We start from the raw sequence: 27588 nt of genomic DNA, 5'->3' as shown, positions 1-27588 counted from the left end.
CGCTATTGCTGCTGGGGCGTAATCATCTTCTTAAAATGATGGCTGTATCCAAACTATTATATCCAATGCAGGTAATTCACATACTTTTAAAACATGAAGACATAAACAAGTTAACAAGGGCCTTTTCAAGGTTTTTGTGGCAAGGAAAGCGCCCTAGAATTAAGTTACGTAACCTAATGGGTGTAAAAGAACAGTGTGGCATAGCCTTCCCAGATATTAGAAAATATAATTTGGCGTGTTTGGCTAGACATATAAATGTTTGGATAAACGGGACAAGTCATTTTTCAGCTTTGTCATTGGAACAAGATTTTTGCGCTCCCTGGTCCCTAGTGGCACTATTACATGCTAGGTTACAAAGTATCCCTATATGGATTAAACAGTCTGTACTCATCAAGGATACTATAGCAACATGGAGGATATTGAGGAAAAAATACTGGTTGTCCTACAGGATATCCAAACATCTTCCACTATGGAATAATCCAGAATTTACACAGGGTAGAACTAACAGTCTTTTTGAGGAATGGAGAACTAAAGGGATCATACAGGCTAGACATCTCCTACATGACGTAGAGCAAAGATGGATGAAAGGGGAGGAGCTGATAGCAAAGTTCTCTTTGAATCCCTGTCAAACTATTCAATTCGCCCAGATCAAAGCTGCTATTACTTCACACTTAGTGCTGGTACATAAAGAAATGCACCTAAACCTACTGGATAAAATCCTGGAATTGGGGGGTGGATGGGTATCAGTGTCATCTATTTATTATAATATGAGAAAGGAGGAGATGCAAAAGGATAAGGTGAAAATATTGTGCCCACATGGGAGGTGGGTCTGTAGCTTTGTTGAGCCGCAGCCTCTCCCTGGTCCCCCATGGATCTACGCCATAGAACACGGTCCTATTTCCGTGCTGTGCTGTCCTGTCTATCTTTTTACATGGACATGCGCACACACAGTGTTGGGAGGCTTTTACCTTTTGCAAAATGGCCGACTGAGCGATCCAACAGTTGTGCGCATGCTCCCGCAACGACACGTGATGACATCATGCCGTGACCTAGCCGTGACCTTGACGCTACTTGGCGCCTGCGCAGTGTCTCTATCGGAACGCCGGATTCGGCGGTATGGGACATGTTTGGCACAGGGAATAACGCTGTGTATGTCACCGCTTCCCCTCCCTTTTGCAGCATCATCTTTTCTTGTTCCTCCCACATCTTGTGCACCTCTATTCACTTACTAATTATAGCACTTTATGGTATAATATATATACCTCATACTGTATTTTTGATATAATATTGATGCGTTTTTTTCGCTGATGAGTAATGCACATTTGTTTATGTATTTTGACATTATATATGCACTATTTGCACTTTATTTTTATACATTGTTGTTGATTGATTGTATTGTGATGTAATAGGGGTTGGACTATATATACCCCATCATACACTGTGTTCATTGCTTGAAAAAGGCTCTTGTATGAGCTGAAACGTTGCCATCCACATGGGTGAATAAACACCATTGCTTTTTACTTGGAGTGCTGTCCGTCTTTCATCACTGTCTATTTGGGGTAAGCAGCTACATCCCTGGACCTAGCACCCACATTGCTGTTCTCCGGTGCCGCCATTATTTTCTCTTTTATATATATATATATATATATATATATATATATATACACAAAGGCGGCCAACTAATATGTGGATAAACAACATCTACTGTTTTAATATTCTTTTCAGACATATTTTGTACAATTAAACATGTTTTTCTCCTACAAATATGAATGTAAAATGAAACTGAGTGCACACAATTCAATAAAACAAGGGAAAACAAATGATTATTGGCAGAAATAATGTAATAACATTTGGAAAACACTGGTAAATGGAAGCCATTATAGGTCGTATTTCTTTGACACTGTAATTTGGGAAGCAGTGTCTGCAGTTGTAATGGATGTCATGGGTTGAAATAGATCCCCTTGGTTTTCTTATCCTACATAAATTGGATCAAACTTTATAACTGAAATGTTCAATACTGTGGATCTAAAATGAGTATAACCTGATAGCTGATTTCCGACGTATCATAATGCCTGTGGATAGAGGATAACTTAAAAAAAAATGAATTCTCTTTTAATTTAAAGGTTAGAGGAGTGCATGGATTTTATGAAACATTTGGGGGATAAAATCAAAATAGTTCCCACCAGTCTAATAGTTACCCCCTATCCTATGTTTTAACAACCGGAATACCCCTTTTTATGTAGTCACAGACATAGCCCTAAAACCTGTAGAAGATACCACTGTGGTCTGGGACCAAATTAGCCATGCACAAAAATGACAGACATACCCGCTATGACATCCTACAACTACTAGCATAGACCATGGACTTGTAAAAGAAAATTTAGATTCATCATAGGCTATGTTTTTCCAGATTTCCTCAATAGTCCAATGTGACCAAAACGACCGTACTTTCCTAATTTTGGCATGAGTTGTCATGATCTTCTGCAATTATAGCATGTCTACTAATACTAGTACTACTTGATAAATCTGCATTTATTCCAGGTCTGCTGCTCTGCACCAGTATCACCAGTCCTTGCTGACCTGGATTATCACTTTACATCTCTCTCTCTCTATGAAGATCTGTACAATTTGTGCATGTCTGACACCAGTAAATGTCAGTCATTCAAATCACATATTTGACTATTTTTAATGACAACATGCACACTAACAGATCCCTATATATACACATTTGCTGCCTATGGGGGTTATTATACAACAGTGGAAGTCTATTGTGTACAGTTGTCCTGAGGTATACATGTCTAGAAGCATGCCCTGTGGTTAGACCTATAGTATACATGCTTACAAATTGTATTTGAAGAGTAATTAGAACTTCAGCTCCTCCACTGCTATCAAATGACAACATCCATCTGTCTCTATGGTACTTAAAAGTATACTATCTTGTTTCTATGATTTTGTGCTATACAAGTGCCACTGTATATTTGAGTCATACTGTATTTCTCTTTCTCCAGCTCGTAGCCTCCATTGTATTCATCAGTTTTGGAGTAGTAGCAGCATTTTGTTGTGCTATAGTTGATGGGGTTTTTGCAGCTCGACATATTGTAAGTATTTTCATTTCTTCTTAATTGAGTTAATACATGTACACCAAATGTCTGGTCTTTAAAGATGGCACAGGAGCTGAGCAGGCAGGATATTATGACCATGGTATCTAAGTGGTCAGTTACTGGGAGTGCTGCATTTCCATCGCTATGGCAGCCTTGGACCTTCTGAAGTTCCTATCAGGCACTGCCTGTGGCAGAGCTTGACAGGAATGCACTGAATCTCCCTTAGACTGCAATGCTAAAATCACTACAGTCTATAGGAGAAGCAATCAGACAATCGCATGTCAAAGTATCCTTGTGGGACTAAAAATAAGTGTAAACAAATGAAAATAGATAAAAATTAAAATCACTCCATTTCCCCGTTTTACAAATAAAAATAAACAACAAGAAATAAACATAATTAGTATCACCACATCCCAAAATGCCTATACTATTCAAATATTAAAGTAGTACAGTGAATGTCACAAAGGAGAAAAAAGGTGATTTGACATTATTTTATTTTTTTTGTTGCCTCACCTCTCAATTTAAAAAAAAAAAAAAGCAATATAAAATCGTACACAGCAAAAAATGGTATAAATGGAAAATACAGATCATCTCACAAAAGCTCTGCAGACATAAATCTAAAAAAGTTATGGGGGTCGGAATATGGCAAAAGGGAAAAAAAAATTATTTCTAAGTTTTTAACTTTTTAAAAGTATTCAAAGAAGAAGAAAAGAAGAGAACAAGAAAACCTATAAAAATGTGATATCATAATCAAACTGACCCACAGATTCAAGATAACCCATTTTTACCACATAGCAAACTACCTAAAAATAAAACCCATAAAACAACTGCGGAATTGCATTATTTCCCCCAATTCCATTGCATTTAGAATTTGTCTTCAGCTTCCCACTACATCGTATGCAATCATACAGCTGTGTTCAAAATAATAGCAGTGTGTTTAAAAAAAATGAACAAAGCTCAAAATCCTTTTAATAGCTTTTATTTCCATGCACACAAATGCATTGGGAACACTACACATTCTATTCCAAATCAAAACATGAAGAAAAAATATATAAAATGTGTGTGTGTTTGTATTAAAAAAAATAGCAGTGTTTGTATTCTTCTTAACTGAAACATTCACTATATAAACTGAAAAATGTTTGAAGATTTTGCTTTCCTTTGAATCACTTAACTAATATTTAGTTGTATAACCAGTGTTTCTGAGAACTGCTGTACATCTGTGTTGCATGAAGTCAACCAACTTCTGGCACCTGTGAACAGGTATTCCAGCCCAGGATGATTGGACTACATTCCACAGTTCTTCGCTATTTCTTGGTTTTGCCTCAGAAACTGCATTTTTAATGTCACCCCACAAGTTTTCTATTGGATTAAGATCCGGGGATTGGGCTGGCCACTCCATAACGTCAATCTTGTTGGTCTGAAACCAAGATTTTGGACTTTTACTGGTGTGTTTGGGGTCGTTGTCTTGTTGGAACACCCATTTCAAGGGCATTTCCTCTTCAGCATAAGGCAGCATGACCTCTTCAAGTATTCTGATGTATTCAAACTGATCCATGATCCCTGGTATGCGATAAATAGGCCCAACACCTTAGTATGAGAAACATCCCCATATCATGATGCTTGCGCCACCATGCTTCACTGTCTTCACAGTGTACTGTGGCTTGAATTGAGTGTTTGGGGGTCGTCTGACAAACTGTCTCCGGCCACTAGACCCAAAAAGAACAATCTTACTTTCATCATCCACAAAATGTCTCTTCAGGCCCGTCAATGTGCTCTTTGGCAAATTTTAACCTCTTCAGCACATGACTTTGCGGGGGCTTCTTGCAGATAGCTTGGCTTCACATAGGCGTCTTCTAATTGTAACAGTACTCACAGGTAACTTTAGACCTTCTTTGATCTTCCTGGAGCTGATTGTTGGCTGAGTCCTTGCCATTTTGGCTATTCTTCTATCTATTTGAATGGTAGTTTTTCGCTTTCTTCCACGTCTTTCAGGTTTTGGTTGCCATTTTAAAGCATTTGTGATCATCTTAGCTGAGCAGCCTATCATTTTATGCACTTCTTTATATGTTTTCCCCTCTCCAATCAACTTTTTAATCAAGGTACGCTGTTCTTCTGAACAATGTCTGGAACGACCCATTTTCCTCCGAATTTCAGAGATAAATGCACTGTAACCAGCATGTACAACATTTGCTGCCTTCCTTCTCTAAATAAGGGCAATAATTGCCACCTGTTTTTCAAAGAATGAATGACCTCACTCATTGAACTCCACACTGCTATTTTTTTGAACATGCCCCTTTCAATTAGTGATTCAATTACACAGAATCAGAAGCATGCATGTCATGACTGTTGGGTCTGTTGGATTTCTATTACTCTACCACACCTGCTAGTAAATTATTTGCCATGTAGAAATATCATTTCTACCAAAAACAGTGATTGATCAGGTTAGTGATGTCTGACTGCTATTATTTTGAACACAGATTTATGTCTATGTGAACAAACAAATAAAAAATAAGTTATGGCTCTCGGAAGGCAGGGAGTAAAAAAAAAGAAAATGAAAACTGGAAGGTGTTACATTTAATAGAATATTTACTGTAATTATAAGGGGAATGTGTATCAAGAAGTGATTAGTAAGGTATCAACACTAATTTCTCTGAAGGACCTGCCAATAAAAATACTCCAGTATTCATAGTAACCTGCAAACAACTTTATCATGTATGGTAATTGGGAAACACAGGACACTTTCACATGGTCAGTATTCTGGTCAGTGTTTTACAGATGTGCAAAGCAGGCATATATGAACATGAGACCCACACAGGCGCCTTCAGCTGCAAGCACATATGCAACAGGTCAGCCAGTTTCATAGTTACAAATCTGCTGACAGATGCCCTTTAATCCAGACATAGACAACACTCAAAATGATCCAGTAAGTTAAAGTCCCCACTTTAATCTGTACTGTATGTATTTGATGGTTGACCCTTCATGTAGGATCTGAGAAAGGTCCTACATGTGGGATGAAAGGTTGCACAATAAAGTTGAATAACATAACAGCTTTAGGTCACCGTATCATGTGCTGCCTATTTTGTATTTTTTTTTATTACTTTTTGTTACATAAAGGGGTTTATCAGTTTTATGGGGTTTCTAGTTCCTCTAATATACAAAAAAGACATAACCAAAACCGCAACCATTTACTGTAGTTGGATTATTAGAGGAGATGGTATCTGTCATCCCACTCAGGGATTTAAGATTAACATCAAAGGTTTTTTCACATGTGAGTGTAAAAATTTAATTTATTTGTTGAATGTGTCCATGCGGTAAGGTGTATGTCAAACATCCCTCGCAGTTAAGCTGCGATTAAACGAACATTGTACTGCAATTAGGCTGTATGAGATGAAAACTGAACTGAGCAATATGTCTATACACAAAACTAGCCAGAAAATTATTTTACTATGAAACAGTGTGAGGCAAAATATTTTTTTGAGGCGAAAAATGAAAAGTGTAATCTGATTGGTTGCTATGGGCAACTAAGTCCGTTCTACTTTACACCAGTTTGATAAATCTCCCCCAATGTCTCTGACCTAAAGTGGATGGTGCTAGAAGAGGAGTGAGGCAATGACAGCCGACGCATTGAAACGCGGCTTCTGCAAAAAAAAGTCCAAGTCTAAGTCCAAAGGGTCTGAACAAATGTTGCAATTTTAATGTATTTTTGTGACCTTAAATGTGGATGTGTTAATTGGATATGAGTCTGAAAACCTGTACAGGCTGTATTTCTCTAAGCTGAAAATTTGGTACAGTTGCCATCCAGTCTGAACAAAGATATCTAAACAAAGTACATTAGTAGCACAAATCATTCTATTGTCCATTACTACAATGTATCAATGTAGGAAAAATGTTTCAATTTAGGGATCATATTGCTGCAGCAGCTATTTTAGAATGACAAGTAATTTGCATTGAACATTGCAACAATCACAATAATACTGACGGAAATGTTTGTGTTTGTTGCTCCACCTTTTGCCTCCATAGTAGAACATTGAGGTTGCGAAGCCAGAAATCAATATATGGACCCCATCCTTAACCCCTTAAGGACACAGCCTTTTTACACCTTAGGACCAGGCCATTTTTTGCAAATCTGACCAGAGTCCCTTTAAGTGCTGATAACTTTAAAACACTTTGACTTATCCAGGCCGTTCTGAGATTGTTTTTTCGTCACATATTGTACTTCATGACAGTGGTAAAATGAAGTCAAAAAATTATTTTTTTTTGCACCAAAAAATACCTAATTTAACAAAAATTTGGAAAAATTTAGCAAATTTCAAAGTTTCAGTTTCTCTACTTCTGTAATACATAGTAATACCCCCAAAAATTCTGATGACTTTACATTCCCCATATGTCTACTTCATGTTAGAATTGTTTTGGGAATGATATTTTATTTTTTGGGGATGTTATAAGGCTTAGAAGTTTAGAAGCAAATCTTGAAATTTTTCAGAAATTTACAAAAACTAAATTTTTAGGGACCAGTTCAGGTCTGAAGTCACTTTGCGAGGCTTACATAATAGAAACCACCCAAAAATCACCCCATCTAAGAAACTACACCCCTCAAGGTATTCAAAACTGATTTTACATACGTCGTTAACCCTTTAGGTGTTGCACAAGAGTTATTGGCAAATGGGGATGAAATTTGAGAATTTCATTTTTTTGTCTAATTTTCCATTTTAACCCATTTTTTCCACTAACAAAGCAAGGGTTAACAGCCAAACAAGACTGTATCTTTATTGCCCTGACTCTGCCGTTTACAGAAACACCCAATATGTGGCCGTAAACTACTGTACGGCCACACAGCGGGGCGTAGAGGGAAAGGTGCGCCGTTTGGTTTTTGGAGGGCTGATTTTTATGGACTGGTTTATTTACACCATGTCCCATTTGAAGCCCCCTGATGCACCCCTAGAGTAGAAACTCCCTAAAAGTGACCCCATCTAAGAAACTACACCCCTCAAGGTATTCAAAACTGATTTTACATACGTCGTTAACCCTTTAGGTGTTGCACAAGAGTTATTGGCAAATGGGGATGAAATTTGAGAATTTCATTTTTTTGTCTAATTTTCCATTTTAACCCATTTTTTCCACTAACAAAGCAAGGGTTAACAGCCAAACAAGACTGTATCTTTATTGCCCTGACTCTGCCGTTTACAGAAACACCCAATATGTGGCCGTAAACTACTGTACGGCCACACAGCGGGGCGTAGAGGGAAAGGTGCGCCGTTTGGTTTTTGGAGGGCTGATTTTTATGGACTGGTTTATTTACACCATGTCCCATTTGAAGCCCCCTGATGCACCCCTAGAGTAGAAACTCCCTAAAAGTGACCCCATCTAAGAAACTACACCCCTCAAGGTATTCAAAACTGATTTTACATACGTCGTTAACCCTTTAGGTGTTGCACAAGAGTTATTGGCAAATGGGGATGAAATTTGAGAATTTAATTTTTTTGTCTAATTTTCCATTTTAACCCATTTTTTCCACTAACAAAGCAAGGGTTAACAGCCAAACAAGACTGTATCTTTATTGCCCTGACTCTGCCGTTTACAGAAACACCAAATATGTGGCCGTACAGTAGTTTACGGCCACACAGCGGGGCGTAGAGTGAAAGGTGCGCCGTTTGGTTTTTGGAGGGCTGATTTTTATGGACTGGTTTATTTACACCATGTCCCATTTGAAGCCCCCCTGATGCACCCCTAGAGTAGAAACTCCCTAAAAGTGACCCCATCTAAGAAACTACACCCCTCAAGGTATTCAAAACTGATTTTACATACGTCGTTAACCCTTTAGGTGTTGCACAAGAGTTATTGGCAAATGGGGATGAAATTTGAAAATTTCATTTTTTTGCCTTATTTTCCATTTTAACCCATTTTTTCCACTAACAAAGCAAGGGTTAACAGCCAAACAAGACTGTATCTTTATTGCCCTGACTCTGCCGTTTACAGAAACACCAAATATGTGGCCGTAAACTACTGTACGGCCACACAGCGGGGCGTAGAGTGAAAGGTGCGCCGTTTGGTTTTTGGAGGGCTGATTTTTATGGACTGGTTTATTTACACCATGTCCCATTTGAAGCCCCCCTGATGCACCCCTAGAGTAGAAACTCCCTAAAAGTGACCCCATCTAAGAAACTACACCCCTCAAGGTATTCAAAACTGATTTTACATACGTCGTTAACCCTTTAGGTGTTGCACAAGAGTTATTGGCAAATGGGGATGAAATTTGAAAATTTCATTTTTTTGCCTTATTTTCCATTTTAACCCATTTTTTCCACTAACAAAGCAAGGGTTAACAGCCAAACAAGACTGTATCTTTATTGCCCTGACTCTGCCGTTTACAGAAACACCCAATATGTGGCCGTAAACTAATGTACGGCCACACAGCGGGGCGTAGAGTGAAAGGTGCGCCGTTTGGTTTTTGGAGGGCTGATTTTTATGGACCGGTTTATTTACACTGTGTCCTGTTTCAACCCCTCTGATGCACCCCTGGAGTAGAAACTCCCTAAAAGTGACCCCATTTTGGAAACTACGGGATAAGGTGGCATTTTTTTGGGGACTATTTTTAGGGTAAATATGATTTTTGGTTGCTCTATATTACATTTTTGTGAGGCAAGGTTACCAAAAATTTTAATTCTGAAATTTCATCTCCATTTGCCATTAACTGTTGAGGAACACCTAAAGGGTTAATAAAGTTTGTATAATCAGTTTTGAATACCTTGAGGGGTGTAGTTTCTTAGATGGGGTCAGTTTTGGGGAGTTTTTACTCTAGAGTGCATCAGGGGGGCTTCAAAAGGGACATGGTGTCAATAAAAAAGGCCATCAAAATCGGCCTTCCAGAAACCATGTCGGTCCTTTCCTTTTGCGGCCTCCCTTTTACTGATACAGCAGTTTACGACCACAAATGTGGTGTTTCTGTAAACTGCAGTATCAGGGTAATAAATATTAAGTTTTGTTTGGTTGTTAACCCTTGTTTTGTTACCGGAAAAAACGGATTGAAATGGAAAAGTGCCAAAAATAGCGGTTTTGGCACCGTTTTTTGTTTTTTTTTAACCGTGTTAATCTGGGGGGTTAGGTCATGGGATATTTTTATAGAGGAGATTCTTACGGACGCGGCAATACCTAATAAGTCTACTTTTTTTTACAATTATTTAGGTTTTTGACTATATTATCTTTTTTGATACAAATCTTTTTTTTGGGTATCTCTAAAGTCTAAGGGTCATTTTATTTTTATTTTTTTTATCCAATTATCTCATGTGGGGGCTCATTTTTTGCGGGAGGAGCGGACGGTTTTATTGGCACTATTTTGGGGGCTATATGACTTTTTGATCGCTTGCTATTAAACTTTTTATTATGTAAGGTGACAAAAAAAAACTTTTTTTGCACCTTTTTTTTTTTTTTTTTCTTGACCGTGTTAATCTGGGGGGGGTTGGTCATGGGGTAGTTTTATAGAGGAGATTATTACCGACGCGGCGATACCTAATATGTCTACTTTTAATAAATTATTTTAGTTTTTTTGGGTGTCTCAGGTCTGAGAACCATTTTTTTTTTATCCGATGTCAGTGCTAAATTGGGATATAAATTTAGTACTCCATGGAAGTGTGATACTCCCTGAAGCAACCGTCAATGCAGAGGCCCGGATGATCGGGGCACGTGTCGCACTGAGTAGTCGTGTCCTTCCGTATCCCCCTCCTGCGACACACTCTGCACTTTTTTTGGGTTCGTCCCTTCTTTCCAGTATGGGGGACCACACCTGGAAAGTGTTGGCCAGGGACGATCCGGGCACCTACAGTTCCCGAGGTACTCCGGCCTGCTCTTTCCCGGTCCGAAAAGATCAGGGCCTTGAGGACTGCCTCATAGAACTGGAGGAATGTCCCTGTGCTGCCAGCGCTTCGGGATAGTACAAAAGAGTTGTACATGGCAACCTGCACCAAGTAGACCGCAACTTTTTTGTACCATGCCCGGGTTTTGCGCATGGCATTATATGGCTTGAGGACTTGATCCGAGAGATCAACTCCTCCCATATACCGATTGTAGGCGACGATACAATCGGGCTTGAGGACCGTTGCCGCGGTACCTCGCACAGGGACAGGGGTGATGCCGTTACCATGAATTGTGGACAGCATAAGGACATCCCTCTTGTCCTTATACCTGACCAGCAACAGGTTTCCAGTGGTAAGGGCACGGGTCTCACCCCTGGGGATAGGTACCTGGAGGGGGTGGGCAGGGAGGCCGCGTTGATTTTTCCGCACGGTCCCACAAGCGGACGTGGATCTGGCGGCAAGGGACTGGAACAAGGGGATACTGGTATAAAAGTTATCCACGTAAAGGTGGTAACCCTTATCCAGCAGTGGGTACATAAGGTCCCACACAAGTTTCCCGGTAACACCCAGAGTGGGGGGACATTCTGGGGGTTGAATCCGGGAATCTCGCCCCTCGTACACACGAAATTTGTAAGTGTACCCTGAGGTACTCTCACAAATTTTGTATAGCTTCACGCCATACCTCGCCCGCTTGGAGGGCACATACTGGCGGAAAATGAGTCTCCCCTTGAACGCAATGAGAGACTCATCAACCGCGACCTCCCTTCCAGGTACATAGGCCTCCATGAATTTGGCCCCAAAGTGATCGATGACCGGCCGTATCTTATACAGACGGTCATGGGCAGGATCACCTCGGGGGGGACATGCTGCATTATCGGAATAATGCAGACATTTCCGGATGGCCTCAAACCGGGAGCGTGTCATGGCTGTACTGTAAAGTGGGGCCTGGTATAGGACGTCCCCACTCCAGTACAGCCTGACACTGGGTTTTTTGACCAGGCCCATATGCAGCACGAGGCCCCAAAATATCCTCATTTCGGCTGCACTGACCGGCGTCCAGCCACCGGGCCTGGCCAAAAAGGAGCCCGGGTGTTGAGCGACGAACTGTTGGGCGTACAGATTCGTCTGCTCCACCATCAGATTTACCAGTGGGTCACTGAAAAAATGACAAAAAAAGTCATATTCAGTGTAGCCCACTGTGGAAATCTGGATTCCTGATTGGCCTACAAAATCAGGAATCACGGGCTCGTATCGCTCTGGGCTACACCAGACAAGTTCACCGGAAGGGGGCTCCGGTGGATTTAACTGGTGGGCCGGGAAACCAGTACGAGCCCCAGAGCTGCTCGTACTAGTGTGGGCCACAGGGTCCCTAACATGGCGGTCCCCTTGCTCCGCCTGGCGGCGTCTCCGCCGCCTTGGGGGCTCATCATCATCGCTAGATGATGAGGAGGATGCGGATGACAACAGGAATGTGGGGTCATCCTCATCCTCACTGGGACTCTCGGAGTCGGAGGCAAGCTGGGCGTATGCCTCCTCGGCCGAGAACGTCCGGCGGGCCATATGGGAGTGTGTGTCTGCGTGTATATGTGCGTGTGTGTAACTCTTTATTTTGTGTGCGTGTGTGTGGGCACGGGTGTTCACGAACTCACCCTAAAACTAACAGAAAAAAAATAAAATAAACTAACTAAAAAAAGGGCAAAAAATGTGGGGGAAAAAAATCAAAACCGCTGATCAACTGTCCGAAGTTGATCAGCGGTGGGGTGTGCGATGCGCTAACAGTGGCCGGACACTAAGTGCCGGCCACAATCAGCGTACAAAAAAATAAATAAAAAATGCACCCCAAAAAAGGTGGGGGGGGGGGAGGGACAAGTGGCAGCACCCCTGGGGGGGTCTAGGGTCACACAGCTGTGCTGTGGACCCCAGACACCCTAACTTAGGGTGATGCAATCAAAGTAAGAAAAGTTCAGAAACTAACTTTCCCTTTTTTTTCCCTGCCTAAAACAAACTTTCCCTATGCTGTCCCTATGTACCTGATGGGGGGTGCTGGGGCACAGATCGGGTCCTGGGGGCACAGATCGGGTCCTGGGGGTGCTGGCAACGATGGTGGGCACACGTGCAGGCAGCTCCTCTCTCCTCCGGCTCCGGAACACAAAAGGAGGAGGAGAGGAGCGCCTGCCTCTTTTGAATTTGGCGCCGGACCGCCCACAGACCAATCGGAAAGCGATCCTAAGTGGTGATGTCACCATCACCACTCAGGATCGCTGGATGGTGATTGGTGGGGTGAAATCACACCACCATCACCATCCTGTTCCGGGTTATCGGGTCTTCAGAGACCCGAACAACCCGGAAACGCAGAAAACCGCAGGTCTGAATTGACCTGCGGTTTTCTGCGATCGCATACATGGGGGGGTCACCGGACCCCCCGGCGCATTTGCCCCAAGTGCCTGCTCAATGATTTGAGCAGGCACGGGGTTCCGATCACCGCCCGCCGCCCGGCGGTGATCGAAAATACACAGGGCGTACATGTACGCCCTGTGTCCTTAAGTACCAGGGCACAAGGGCGTACCTGTACGCCCTATGTCCTTAAGAGGTTAAAGGGCCTCTGTCATCAGATTTGTAGCTATGAAACTGGCTGACCTGTTTCATGTGCACTTGACAGCTGAAGGCATCTGTGTTCTTCCCGTGTTCATATGTGTCCGCATTGCTTGGAAAAATAACGTTTTAATATATGCATATTAATCTCTAGGAGCAATGGGGGTGTTGCTGTTACACCAAGAGGCTCATCTCTGCAACTGCTCCGTCCTCTCCACTTTGATTGACAGGGCCAGGAAATGTAAACGTCATCACCCCTGGCCCTGACTTCTCCTAAAGTCAATCAAAGTGCAGAGGGCATGGCATAGCAGACAAAGAAGAGCCTCTAAGTGTAAAATCAACACCCCCGTTGCTCCTAGAGGCTCATTTGCATATATTAAACCATCATTTTTCTCAGCAATGTGAGCTTGTATGACATTGGGACCAACACAGATGCCTTCAGCTGTCAAGTGCCCATGTAACAGGTCAGGCAGTTTCATGGGTACAAATCTGCTGACTGATGCCCTTTTAAGCCAAATGGTTATACATGCCTGAGACATCATAAATATTTTCCTATTAAAGCAAAATAAAATGAAAATAGAATGTGTCACACCTACAAAAGGATAGTGAACTCTATATGCCAATGCAAATACAATAAAAACTATTCACAGCAAAAATTATTAGTCATTCTTTAGCTGTAGTTCATATTTTCCACAGTTCTCTAAGGATAACACCTAAACAGATAAAACCAAAGAAAACCAAGGCAACAAGATCAGAGACTAGGAGATCACATGTTGAAGTGTATTCATCTCATTTGGGCTGTCTTGTGTCTGTGTATCAGAAAGCTAAATACAATTCACTATAAAGTGTTCCTGGGGATAACTGTGTCCCCTGCAATTATGTATCTATTTTATGCACTTATATAGCGCTAACCTATTCCGCAGCGCTTTACAGACATTAGCATCAAGCTGTCCCCAAAGGGGCTCACAATCTAATAGAGAGGTGAGTGAGGGGTTGGAGGAGTAAGGACTCTTGTGTAGTGAAAGCATAGCATCCTGACCCATTCATTTCAGTGGGTCTGTACACATGAGCATCATCATTGCATACAGGAAAAATCACAGCATGTTCTATATCGTGTTTTTTTCACGCAGCCCTGGCTCCATAGAAGTGAATGGGGCTTTCATTTAAAACAGAAGGCATGTGGACGCAATCCGTTTTTGTTGGGAGATGTAGACTGTTATTCTTTAGTTTTTCTTCATACGTGTAAAAAAAAAGTCATACAATCCGGAAATAAAAAAATGGAAACACTGAGCGCAGTTGCAGACAAAACTGGTTGAACTTGCGTGCAAAACCATCCGTTTTTTCCTGAACAGATCCTGGCACAATGTGTATCACTGAAGAATAAGATGCAGTACGCAGCCCTGCAGGGTATTGCGATGTGAGGTCACGGTTAATAGGCATACGAGGGTTACTCACAGTTTGTAGGGAGACCCTGGGCAAGCGTACAGCAGTGATGAAGAGGCTGGCACAGGAGACCTCTGGGGCACTCTCTGGATATAGGGACCAGGCCTGAGGATGGGTGAGGTACCCTGGATGTTGCAGATGTTTAATGTGCCTAGGGCAAGGTCCCTTTAAGGTTCGTGACGCCAGTGCCTGTAACGGTGGCACACCGGTTGATACTGGTAATAAGTGAGGAACACGCTGTTATGGTGAACCAAAACTTCCTTTACTGGAAAACTGATAACTTTATACAGTCTATTGTAAGTTCCAGGTAATGCAGCAGTATAAAGCAGGCTTTCACATAAATGGCAGGTACAATGTTCTTGCAAGATACTCAGAGGGTAAAAACAACACTTACAGACCAGGCTGCACTCTTCCTCAGAAATCCTGTGCACTATTCCTCAGAACTCCTGGCTGTTTTTATCCCAAGGCCCGTATGCCCTAATGCTGGCTTTATCCTTGGTAGCAAACTTCCTCAGGTATATACACTCACCTAAAGAATTATTAGGAACACCTGTTCTATTTCTCATTAATGCAATTATCTAGTCAACCAATCACATGGCAGTTGCTTCAATGCATTTAGGGTTGTGGTCCTGGTCAAGACAATCTCCTGAATGCCAAACTGAATGTCAGAATGGGAAAGAAAGGTGATTTAAGCAATTTTGAGCGTGGCATGGTTGTTGGTGCCAGACTGGCCGGTCTGAGTATTTCACAATCTGCTCAGTTACTGGGATTTTCACGCACAACCATTTCTAGGGTTTACAAAGAATGGTGTGAAAAGAGAAAAACATCCAGTATGCGGCAGTCCTGTGGGCAAAAATGCCTTGTGGATGCTAGAGGTCAGAGGAGAATGGGCCGACTGATTCAAGCTGATAGAAGAGCAACGTTGACTGAAATAACCACTCGTTACAACCGAGGTATGCAGCAAAGCATTTGTGAAGCCACAACACGCACAACCTTGAGGCGGATGGGCTACAACAGCAGAAGACCCCACCGGGTACAACTCATCTCCACTACAAATAGGAAAAAGAGGCTACAATTTGGACAAGCTCACCAAAATTGGACTGTTGAAGACTGGAAAAATGTTGCCTGGTCTGATGAGTCTCGATTTCTGTTGAGACATTCAAATGGTAGAGTCCGAATTTGGCGTAAACAGAATGAGAACATGTATCCATCCTCTGATGGCTACTTCCAGCAGGATAATGCACCATGTCACAAAGCTCGAATCATTTCAAATTGGTTTCTTCAACATGACAATGAGTTCACTGTACTAAAATGGCCCCCACAGTCACCAGATCTCAACCCAATAGAGCATCTTTGGGATGTGGTGGAACGGGAGCTTCGTGCCCTGGATGTGCATCCCTCAAATCTCCATCAACTGCAAGATGCTATCCTATCAATATGTGCCAATATTTCTAAAGAATGCTATCAGCACCTTGTTGAATCAATGCCACGTAGAATTAAGGCAGTTCTGAAGGCAAAAGGGGGTCCAACACCGTATTAGTATGGTGTTTCTAATAATTCTTTAGGTGAGTGTATATCCTTGCTTTGGGTGAATCCTTCTGCCCTTCAGCTTACTTGTCTAGCTGGAATACTGGCTCTGCTCTGCTTATGGGAACTTGGTTTCTCAGGAGGCAACTCTTCCCCTGGTGATAATCTTCTGAGCTAACTCTGGCTCAATATCCACAGACTGGCTAGTCTGCACTTACTAGCCTCCTGGACTACACTAGAAGCCTGGGCTGTCTAGCTGCATGTCAGGATGTGGCCCTCAGCTTCTCTCTGGCTAAGGTGCACACTCCCTTCTGTCTCTACACAGACTCCTGACTACACAGACTGACTCCTCCCTGTCTAGGCCTGACTATTTATATTAGGTGTTCCCTAACTCCCTCTAGTGCCTAGGATGCTGAACTACACCCTAATAGGCCTGCTACACATGTCACAGGAAAATACACATAAATACATATTAAAATGCATTAAAATGTACTGTGAAATACACTGCCACTGTCCCACAGGAGGTGGAGAACAACGTGGCCCAATTGACCCTTGTGTAGTGCCCACATTTACCTAGTGGAACACTACAAAGAGGCCTATTACATGGCATAATTATTGTTTTTTCGCTTATAATCATACAAATTTAAAAAATTATCTTCACATGTAAGAGTGTGCAGAGATCACTTTTGCCTGATGGAAAGATTATCATTAGTCAACATCAAATATCAATGTGTAATCAGAAATCTGCTAGTCGTTAGTAGTGTAAATGTTATAGAGGCGAATGAACAGCAATCACAGTAACAAGCAAACTGCAAAAAATATTTAGCGATTATTGGCCCGTGTAATTAAACATCTTTTGAATGCAAATGACTCACTAAATCGTTGATCGCTGCTCATTAATGGAAGAATATTTTCCTGTGTAACAGGACCCTTAGGGCTGAGTGATATGGAATGTGTCAGGGTCTCTTTAGGCTGGGTTCACACTTGAGCATTTTACAGCGCGTTCAAACGCGCTGTAAAACGCTCAACACGTGAAAACCAATGCTTCCCTATGGCCCTGGTTCTCACTTGAGCGTTTTACAGCGCGTTTGAACGCGCTGAAAAACGCCCTACGCTCAAACAAGTTCTTGAGCTTCTTTGGGGCGTTTTGACGCGCGTTTGTGGCCATAGGACACTGCAGTCAATCACACAAACGCGCGTTTACTATGGCAAAAAACACACATAAAAACGGAAGTTGAATTAGTTTTGTCTGCGATTGCGTTCAGTGTTTCAGTTTTTTCTGGCCAGATTACATCCGTTTTACATGTTTTTCACAAAAAGAAAAACTAAAGAATAACACTCAGCATCTCCTAATGACCATCAGTGAAAAATAATGAACACTGTACATCTGGATGCCTTCCATTTTTCAAACACATACATAGTATTGTTTTATATACTTGTATATTCTTGATGTTTTTGATGCAGGTTTTTGACAAAGTAAAAAGTAGATCCAGCAGGAAGGAGACATATAAATCTTTCCTTGATATTTCTCATAACCTTCCAACCCACTTCTGGCTTTGGCTCATAAAACTGCATTAAAAGCTGCCACACAAAGCTATGTGTGACACCACTCATATCACTATAGTGGGCATCCTATAAATGCACACATATACACTCCTCAACATTGAAATTGCAACAAGGAAAAAAATGTGGAGTTATGGAAAGCACAGGGTCGATAGACATCTTAATGATAAAGAATGGAAAAAATATTCAAAACATCTCAATGTATTCAGTATGGAATATATGAGCACCACACACAGAAATACACACACTTACATGACTTGGCATCCTATCAGTGAGGTTATTAATGGTTTTCTGAGGAATGTTCTGTCACTTTGAATGCACTTGCGCCCACAAATCATCAGGATCCGCTGCTGGCAGCTCCCTTTGCAATTGCCGACCATTGAAGTCCCACATGTGCTTGATGAGAGACAAGTCCGGAGACGTTGCAGGCCATGGTACTATGTTTAGGCCACCCAGGCTGCTCACAGTAGCACAAGCAACAACTCCTGGAAACACTTGGTTGTATCGCTGCTTCCCCAACCAAAACAATGCCGAGCTCTTAGTGTACCTGCAATGAAGACTAGAGGGGTCAGGCTACTGTTCAGAGCTCCGTTTGAAGGGGCTCACAAGCGGCCCCGAACGCATCCGTACTGCCCTAATGCATTCTGAGTGGATGCGGATCTGCTCAGAATGCATCAGTCTGGCATTGTTCAGCCTCCGCTCCGCTCAGCAAGGGGACACCTCAACGCTGCAAGCAGCGTTCGGGTGTCCGCCTGGCCGTGCGGAGGCAAGCTGATCCGTCCAGACTTACAATGTAAGTCAATGGGAACGGATCCGTTTGAATTTGACACTATATGGCTCAATTTTCAAACGGATCCGTCCCCCATTGACTTTCAATGTAAAGTCTGGACGGATCCGTCTGAAGCTACTTTCACACTTAGAATTTTTTCTACAATGTAATGCAGACGTATCCGTTCTGAACGGATCCAAATGTCTGCATTATAGGAGCGGATCCGTCTGGGCAGACCCCAGACGGATCCGCTCTGAACGCAAGTGTGAAAGTAGCCTTAAAGGGACACTGACAGGCCCGATAAACATATTTAGTTATTCCTATGCAGTCATAGGTCTATTAAAGTGTATTACAATCATATAAGAGTACCCCCTGTCCGCATTGTAAACCATGTAAAAACAACTTTATAATCATCTGTCAATCACCTTCCTTTATGCCCAAGGGGCGGTTTTTCACATCTCTTTATGCCCAAGGGGCGTTTTTACTCGTACCTTTGTGCCCAGCCGCGCCTCAACTGTCGCTTCCTAGCGCCGCCCAGCTCATTATTATTCACTGGCTGGGCAGTTTTTACAGTCCCCGATCCTCCCGAGCCGACGCAGGCGCAGCAGGAGACGCTGGCATTGAATAAGGGACGCAGGCGCACTGCGAGTGAGGGTGCCAGGCAAGTTATCCGGCGCACGCGCAGAAGGTACAAGTGAGTTCAATGCAGCAGGAGACCCTGGCATTGGCAATGTTCTCCATGGCGTCTCCAGACTCTGTCACGTCTGTCACATGTGCTCAGTGTGAACCTGCTTTCATCTGTGAAGAGCACAGGGCGCCAGTGGCGAATTTGCCAATCTTGGTGTTCTCTGGCAAATGCCAAACGTCCTGCACGGTGTTGGGATGTAAGCACAACCCCCACCTGTGGACATGGGGCCCTCATATCACCCTCATGGAGTCTGTTTCTGACCGTTTGAGCAGACACATGCACATTTGTGGCCTGCTGGAGGTCATTTTGCAGGGCTCTGGCAGTGCTCCTCCTGTTCCTCCTTGCATAAAGGCGGAGGTAGCAGTCCTGCTGCTGGGTTGTTGCCCTCCTACGGCCTCCTCCACGTCTCCTGATGTACTGGTCTGTCTCCTGGTAGCACCTCCATGCTCTGGACACTACGCTGACAGACACAGCAAACCTTCTTGCCACAGCTCGCATTGATGTGCCATCCTGGATAAGCTGCACTACCTGAGCCACTTGTGTGGGTTGTAGACTCCGTCTCATGCTACCACTAGAGTGAAAGCACCGCCAGCATTCAAAAGTGACCAAAACATCAGCCAGGAAGCATAGGAACTGAGAAGTGGTCTGTGGTCACCACCTGCAGAACCACTCCTTTATTAGGAGTGTCTTGCTAATTGCCTATAATTTCCACCTGTTGTCTATCCCATTGTAACGGAACGCCTAGCACCCCGACCGGGTACCTCCGTTGAATGGATGCTCCTAGTGCTTTCCGAGGACTCCAAGCACTCCACTTGACACCGTACGCACTGCAGACCCCACGAACCACCGAAGCTTGGTTGAGGTCTCACTGTCTCCTACCCACCCTGGACCTACGACAAGGCTCCAGGCTCCAGTGGGTGAACCTCTCCTAAAACCAGAGAGCAGGAACAGCTCTTAAAAGAGCTAGTAGTTATAGCCAGGGGAGTATAGCAAATCTCCCAGCGTATAGCAATCCCCAGCGTCGATCAGTTACCCAAACATCAGCCTCAACATGATAAAGGGTAAAACAGGAACACTTTATTGAGGACTACTCGCCCGTATTTATGCAGGTCCCCATCTGGTGGACACGCCCCTAGGGGACCAGAATGAATACTGTGACACAGGACAGATATGCAGCACTGCAGGATAGACAGACACAATACATTCCCACAATGCATCATGGTTTCCTCCTCTCTGCCCTGGAGACACCCGAGGAGTAATCCAATTATCTCTCAAGACAAAGGGAAATCACCAATACACATGTGGGGACAACAGAACAGAAATCACCACCCAAACACACAATGTCAAACCCCCACAGCAAACACAGACATTTAACATATTCCCAGATAGCTCAAGTCTGAGTGCATATCATTAGGTGAATGGCACTCAGAATACACAAATACAATAAAATTAGCTATCTGGGTACCCTCACATAACAAAATACAATTGCAAAGACAGTTTTAAGTTGTGCGGCCGGTCTGTCTGCTCCTTTAAAGTTAGTATGGGCCATAATCCTGAGGCAAGAGGCTGGTAGCCAGGCCCCTCCGAAACCCATTTGCACAACAGCATGTGAAATTGATTGTCACTCAGTGTTGCTTCCTAAGTGGACAGTTTGATTTCACAGAAGTGTGATTGACTTGGAGTTACATTGTGTTGTTTAAGTGTTCCCTTTATTTTTTTGAGCAGTGTACATACACAGCCTATGAGCCACATGGCAGTAGTTTGGTGGCATAACAAGCAGATGAATAGCAAACCACAGAGTAGGTAATGACCACATTACATTAAAATTGGCTGAGGGACAATTTTGCCCAGATCATAAGACAGTGTAATGTGTAAGAGGGCAGCTCACAAACGACTTTAATAGCTTCTTAGACACAGGTGATTATACTGGCAATGAATGTGAACAGTCACAATCACATGTTCCAATTACTTAAAGGGAACCTGTCACCTGGATTTTGGGTATAGAGCTGAGGACATGGGCTGCCAGATCGCCGCTAGCACATCCGCAATATCCAGTCCCCATAGCTCTCTGTGTTTTTATTGTGTCAAAAAATGATTTTTATATATAAAGGCAAGCAAGAAGCCCAAGGAGCTGTGACTAACGTTTCCGGAGCCCAACCACGCCCACTGTGAAGGAGCCCAGCACCGCCCCGCATACTCTGAATCTCCTCCTTGCTCCCTGACGTCACAAAGCTAGAGCGCCATAATCTTGCGATGCGCGAGCTAGCGCATGCGCAGTGTCGGCATAGTGTTTCTTCCCTGTGCTGGCATCAGCCTCAGGGAACGGACTGCGCATGCGCTAGCTCGCGCATTGCAAGATTATGGCACTCTAGCTTTGTGACGTCGGGGAGCAAGGAGGAGATTCGGAGGATGCAGGGCGGTCCTGGGCTTCTTCACAGTGGGCGTGGCTGGACTTAGAGTCAGAGAAAGCTGGACTCATCTCTGAATCATGGAGGAGACAGGACTCATCTAACGTTTATTTACATACAGTTGCAAGAAAAAGTATGTGAACCCTTTGGAATGATATGGATTTCTGCACAAATTAGTCATAAAATGTGATCTGATCTTCATCTAAATCACAACAATAGACAATCACAGTCTGCTTAAACTAATAACACACAAAGAATTAAATGTTACCATGTTTTTATTGAACACACCATGTAAATATTCACAGTGCAGGTGGAAAAAGTATGCGAACCCTTGGATTTAATAACTGGTTGAACTTCCTTTGGCAGCAATAACTTCACCCAAACGTTTCCTGTAGTTGCAGAACAGACGTGCACAACGGTCAGGAGTAATTCTTGACCATTCCTCTTTACAGAAATGTTTCAGTTCAGCAATATTCTTGGGATGTCTGGTGTGAATCGCTTTCTTGAGGTCATGTCACAGCATCTCAATCGGGTTGAGGTCAGGACTCTGACTGGGCCACTCCAGAACGTGTATTTTCTTCTGTTTAAGCCATTCTGTTGTTGAATTACTTCTATGCTTTGGGTCGTTGTCCTGTTGCAACACCCATCTTCTGTTGAGCTTCAGCTGGTGGACAGATGGCCTTAAGTTCTCCTGCAAAATGTCTTGATAAACTTGGGAATTCATTTGTCCTTCGATGATAGCAATCCGTCCAGGCCCTGATGCAGCAAAGCAGCTCCAAACCATGATGCCCCCACCACCATACTTCACAGTTGGGATGAGGTTTTGATGTTGGTGTGCTGTGCCTCTTTTTCTCCACACATAGTGTTGTGTGTTTCTTCCAAACAACTCAACTTTGGTTTCATCTGTCCACAGAATATTTTGCCAGTACTGCTGTGGAACATCCAGGTGCTCTTGTGCAAACTGTAAACATGCAGCAATGTTTGTTTTGGACAGCAGTGGCTTCCTCTGTGGTATCCTCCCATGAAATCCATTCTTGTTTAGTGTTTTATGTATCGTAGATTTGCTAACAGGAACGTTAGCATATGCCAGATACTTTTGTCAGTCTTTATCTGACACTCTAGGATTCTTCTTCACCTCATTGAGCAGTCTGCGCTATGCTCTTGCAGTCATCTTTACAGGACGGCCACTCCTAGGGGGAGTAGCAGCAGTGCTGAACTTTCTCCATTTATAGACAATTTGTCTTACCGTGGACTGATGAACAGCAAGGCTTTTGGAGATACTTTTATAACCCTTTCCAGCTTTATGCAAGTCCACAATTTTTAATCGTAGGTCTTCTGAGAGCTCTTTTGTGCGAGGCATCATTCACATCAGGCAATGCTTCTTGTGAAAAGCAAACCCATAACTGGTGTGTGTTTTTTATAGGGTAGGGCAGCTGTAACCAACACCTCCAATCTCATCTGATTGATTGGACTCCAGTTGGCTGACACCTCACTCCAATTAGCTCTTGGAGATGTCATTAGTCTAGGGGTTCACATGAATGTGAATGTTTACATGGTGTGTTCAATAAAAACATGGTAACATTTAATTCTTTGTGTGCTATTAGTTTAAGCAGACTTTTGATTGTCTATTGTTGTGACTTAGATGAAGATCAGATCACATTTTATGACCAATTTGTGCAGAAATCCATATCATTCCAAAGGGTTCACATACTTTTTCTTGCAACTGAATATATAAAATCGTTTTTTTGACACAATAAAAGCACAGAGAGCTATGAGGACTGGATATTGCGGATGTGCTAGCGGTGATCTAGCAGCCCATGTCCTCAGCTCTATACCCAAAATCCAGGTGACTGGTTCCCTTTAAGTCTGCATACCAATACATGGGATTACCATTGATCAATCTGACCAATGTTGGCGACTACCTGGCCACATTCAGTTGGGAACCTGCTGTACAGCTTATGTCCCCCCTACTGATTGGCAACCCTACTGGTAATAAGCCTGAAAGCATGTGTCACATTACAACCACAAGAACTCAACATGCAAACAACAACAGTACCCAATCGCTGCCAAATACACACTGGCACCGCTGACCATGTGGCCACCATAATTTTCCCTATCTCCTTCTCTATGTTCCCCATTTCTAAAAACGCGAAACAATTTCCCAATATACATTCTGTAGTAATTCCTTCTGTTCTGTAACATATCTGCTTCATTGTTTGCTACCAAATAAGAATCTGTCCCGGTCATGTGATGATCACACAGGTTCCGGTATGTTACAAGATGCATCACTGATAACTGTACTGTACCTGTATTTAGTCCTGCACCTGTGAGACCATCACATGACCAGGACAGACTTCACACTTGCTAACAGTTCCGATTTTGCAAGGACAACCTGCGAATCAGGCCATGAAATGGGCAGGACTTCTGCAGGCTCCAAAGCGGGCATATTGGCAGTATTCCCTGTTGGTCCAAAGGGCAGGTCTTATACTGTATGTCTTGATTTTTACATCCAAGGGTGTAAACAATGAAGGGTCCTATTGAATATCTGCAAGCAGAAATCTGGAAGACCTATATCAGAAAGTATATTGAATGATTAGCTTTTCATTAGCTAAATCTGCAGAATTGTACCTCAATAACTTATTCCTAACTAGCTTGTTGGTAAGTTATTGCAGTGTGTTAGAGGAACATGATACTTCAGTTGCTGTCTAAGAGATTTGGTTAAATTCACACTTGCAAACTCACGTTATCCTCAGCCATTCCATGTACCTTACAGTCTGTCTGATTTGTTTCTCTTTATTCAGCGTGTTTATTCATCATTTTTCATCAGAAGCCAAACATGTCATTTAGTTAATAGGATAGGATTATCGTTACTTCTAAACATTGTAATATATTTCACCGCATCCAAACAATAATTGATCTTTATTAGGGTGTGGATCTTAATAAATAAAACTTTAATAGCATATAACATGCTAACTTAAAGGACACAAACGTTTCTTAGTGTTCATAAAAAATCTGATAAATAATCTGTAAAGTTTTACTTCTTTGAGATATAATTGCTTGTAGTTTCACTACTGAGGCTACTTTCACATTAGCTTTTTTTGCACATCTGTCATGGATCTGCAAAAACGCTTCCGTTACAATAAAACAACCGCACGCATCCGTCATGAACGGATCCGGTGGTATTATGTCTTCTATAGCCATGACGGATCCGTCTTGAACACCATTGAAAGTCAATGGGGGACGGATCCGTTTTCTATTGTGTCAGAGAAAACGGATCCGTCCCTATTGACTTACATTGTGTGCCAGGACGGATCCGTCTTGCTCCGCACCACATTTTGGTGCATTACGTTTCATTCAGTTCAGTTTTGTCCCCACAATGAATGGGGACAAAACTGAAGCGTTTTCTTCCGCTATTGAGATCTCAATTGAAAACGCTAATGTGAAAGTAGCCTAAGAGATTCAGACGACAACATGTCTCCTTCTGACATGCAGTGCCATGTGTACTGATGTCACTACGATCTTGTTTGAAATCGCTAAATACAATATCTACCTGGGGCATCAATGTATTTGGTGATCTGACATGTGGCATGTCAGATGTTTTTTGGCTTGTAAATATAAGGCCTCATGCACCCAACCATATCTTTCATCCGTGTGCTATCCTCATTTTTTGTGCATAGCACACTGACTCATTCTTAACTATGGGAACATGCACACATCCATATGTTTTGCAGATACATGTGGCCTTTTGTCAAATTATAGAACATGTCCTATTCTTGTCCATAGTGCAGGCAAAAATAGTCCTACAGATGGGAGTGAGAAAAATGCAGAATGTACGCAGAAGCTATGCATGTTTTCCAGATCCATTGTTTGCGGACTGAAGTATGCACATGGCCGTGTAGTTCAACTATATGGTTTACAGCAGCTACATTGACCATAGGAACCTTTGGAGATGACTTATGGGAGAGGGTTGTGGGCATGCTCTGTGACCTGTGCAGGGGTCACTGTGCAGGGAGGAAGTGAACTGCGATCATTACCTATTGTACGCTCCCGTCTGTACCAATATCAACTTCCGTGGATGGGGGATAAGTGACCTCTGTAGTCAATTACAGGCCACAGCAGTGACCTGCTCCTCTTGCATCAAGTGTGCACCTCTTTAACAATTCATTAAGTTAAAATTCACAATGGTCTTTGTATGTATGGCATGTTTCAATGCTGAACCAATGTCTTTTTCAAGTGCCCACTTTTCAGTTTATTATGATACCCATTGTTCAGTGCGAAAACTGATATTTTAGGATTATTTAAAAATATAGATAATGACATGGAAAAATTAGGAAAAAAAAACATCACAGTGCAACACAGCTCCCAGCTACCTGTCTGGTTGGAGATGCTGTAATTGCACAGTTGGTGGCCAGGAGCACTGCTGTGCAGGTAACAAAGTTTTAGGATCAGTGAGGTTGTAGAGGTCAGCCCCCCAACAATCATAAAGTGATGGCATATCCTTGCCATATTCTATTATGTTGTAATATGGGAATAACCCTTTGAAGTGCTTGAAGGGGTTCTCTGGGATTTTTATATTGTTGACCTATTTTTAGGATGTCATCAATATCAGATTGGCAGGGCTCCAACCTCTGGCAGCCCCCAATGATCAGCTGTTCTGTAACACCTCCAGTGCTGAAACTACACAGCTCTGTCCACTGTGTAGTGGATGGAGTTGGTTACTGCATCTCTGCTCCCATTCACTTCTGACAATCTGATACTGATGACCTATACTAAGACTAGGCAATCAATATAAAATCCCAGAGAACCCCTTTAAGGTTTTATAGGGAACTGGTTAGGGTACCATTTTCATCTGAGCTTTTACAGGTAAAAGTAAAGCCCCTATTTCACATAACACTTATATTGCTGTGATTAGCATTACTATGGCATTTAAATTGTGCCATCTGATATAGCCTGTGATATGTAATAGATCTCCATTAAAGGGAGTTTGTTACAAGAGTATCAGCAAAATGGCTTTTTTAATTATGGAAAATTTTTTATTTGATTGAAAAGTAACTTTCCTTCAGTAGCGGAGGCCATAGCTGACTAAAACAGGGACTGCTTTAACCTTCTCTATCTCAGACTGCATAGTTTTCATGAAGCTGACAATCTAAGCTTTAAAACAACACCAGGATTGCAGTGTTAGACACAATATAGCCAAACATAGAGCCTTTAGAAGACAGGTTGAGAGTGAGATCAGCAAGTTATACCTGCAGATCTCATTGCGGACCTGGTTTCTAAAGGTTCTTTTTCTGGCTGTAAGGTGGCTAGTCCCACAATGCCTGGTTCATATCTCTAGCTGCTATAATGCTAAGCAGTTTGAGATAGAACAGGTTGAAGAAGCCCTCCTTTGAGCCTGCTATGGTCTCAGCCAGCGTGGAGGAGAGGGGGGCCAGTGAGGGTGTGCTCGCAGGCTGCAGGGAGATATATAGGTCCTCTTCTTCTTGGCTAACTTCAATACATGACCCTGAGGGAAGGGGGGACATGGAATTCTATGCGTGTTATCCCTTCCTCCCCATCAGTCACAGAGCATACTTGCTCTCAGATTGTCATATATGGGGGGGGGAGTTTTTCCCCCCACAAAAAGAGTAAAAAGATGAGTGCTTGCTTA

General features: G+C 42.7%; 1 protein-coding gene across 1 annotated transcript in view; it reads left to right on the top strand.

Moving 5' to 3' along the window:
• TMEM255B (transmembrane protein 255B) overlaps positions 1-27588 on the top strand; it is a 97404-nt gene that overhangs the window by 28601 nt on the left and 41215 nt on the right. The window contains exon 5 of the mRNA XM_040422315.1: positions 3009-3098. Coding sequence (XP_040278249.1) covers positions 3009-3098 — 90 coding nt within the window. The remainder of the gene's footprint in view (positions 1-3008; positions 3099-27588) is intronic.

Source organism: Bufo bufo, chromosome 3, assembly GCF_905171765.1.
Source record: "Bufo bufo chromosome 3, aBufBuf1.1, whole genome shotgun sequence".
In the NCBI taxonomy this organism is placed as follows: domain Eukaryota; kingdom Metazoa; phylum Chordata; class Amphibia; order Anura; family Bufonidae; genus Bufo; species Bufo bufo.
The sequence above is the reverse complement of the archived record's forward strand: the minus strand, read 5'-3'. Positions and strand labels throughout refer to the sequence as shown.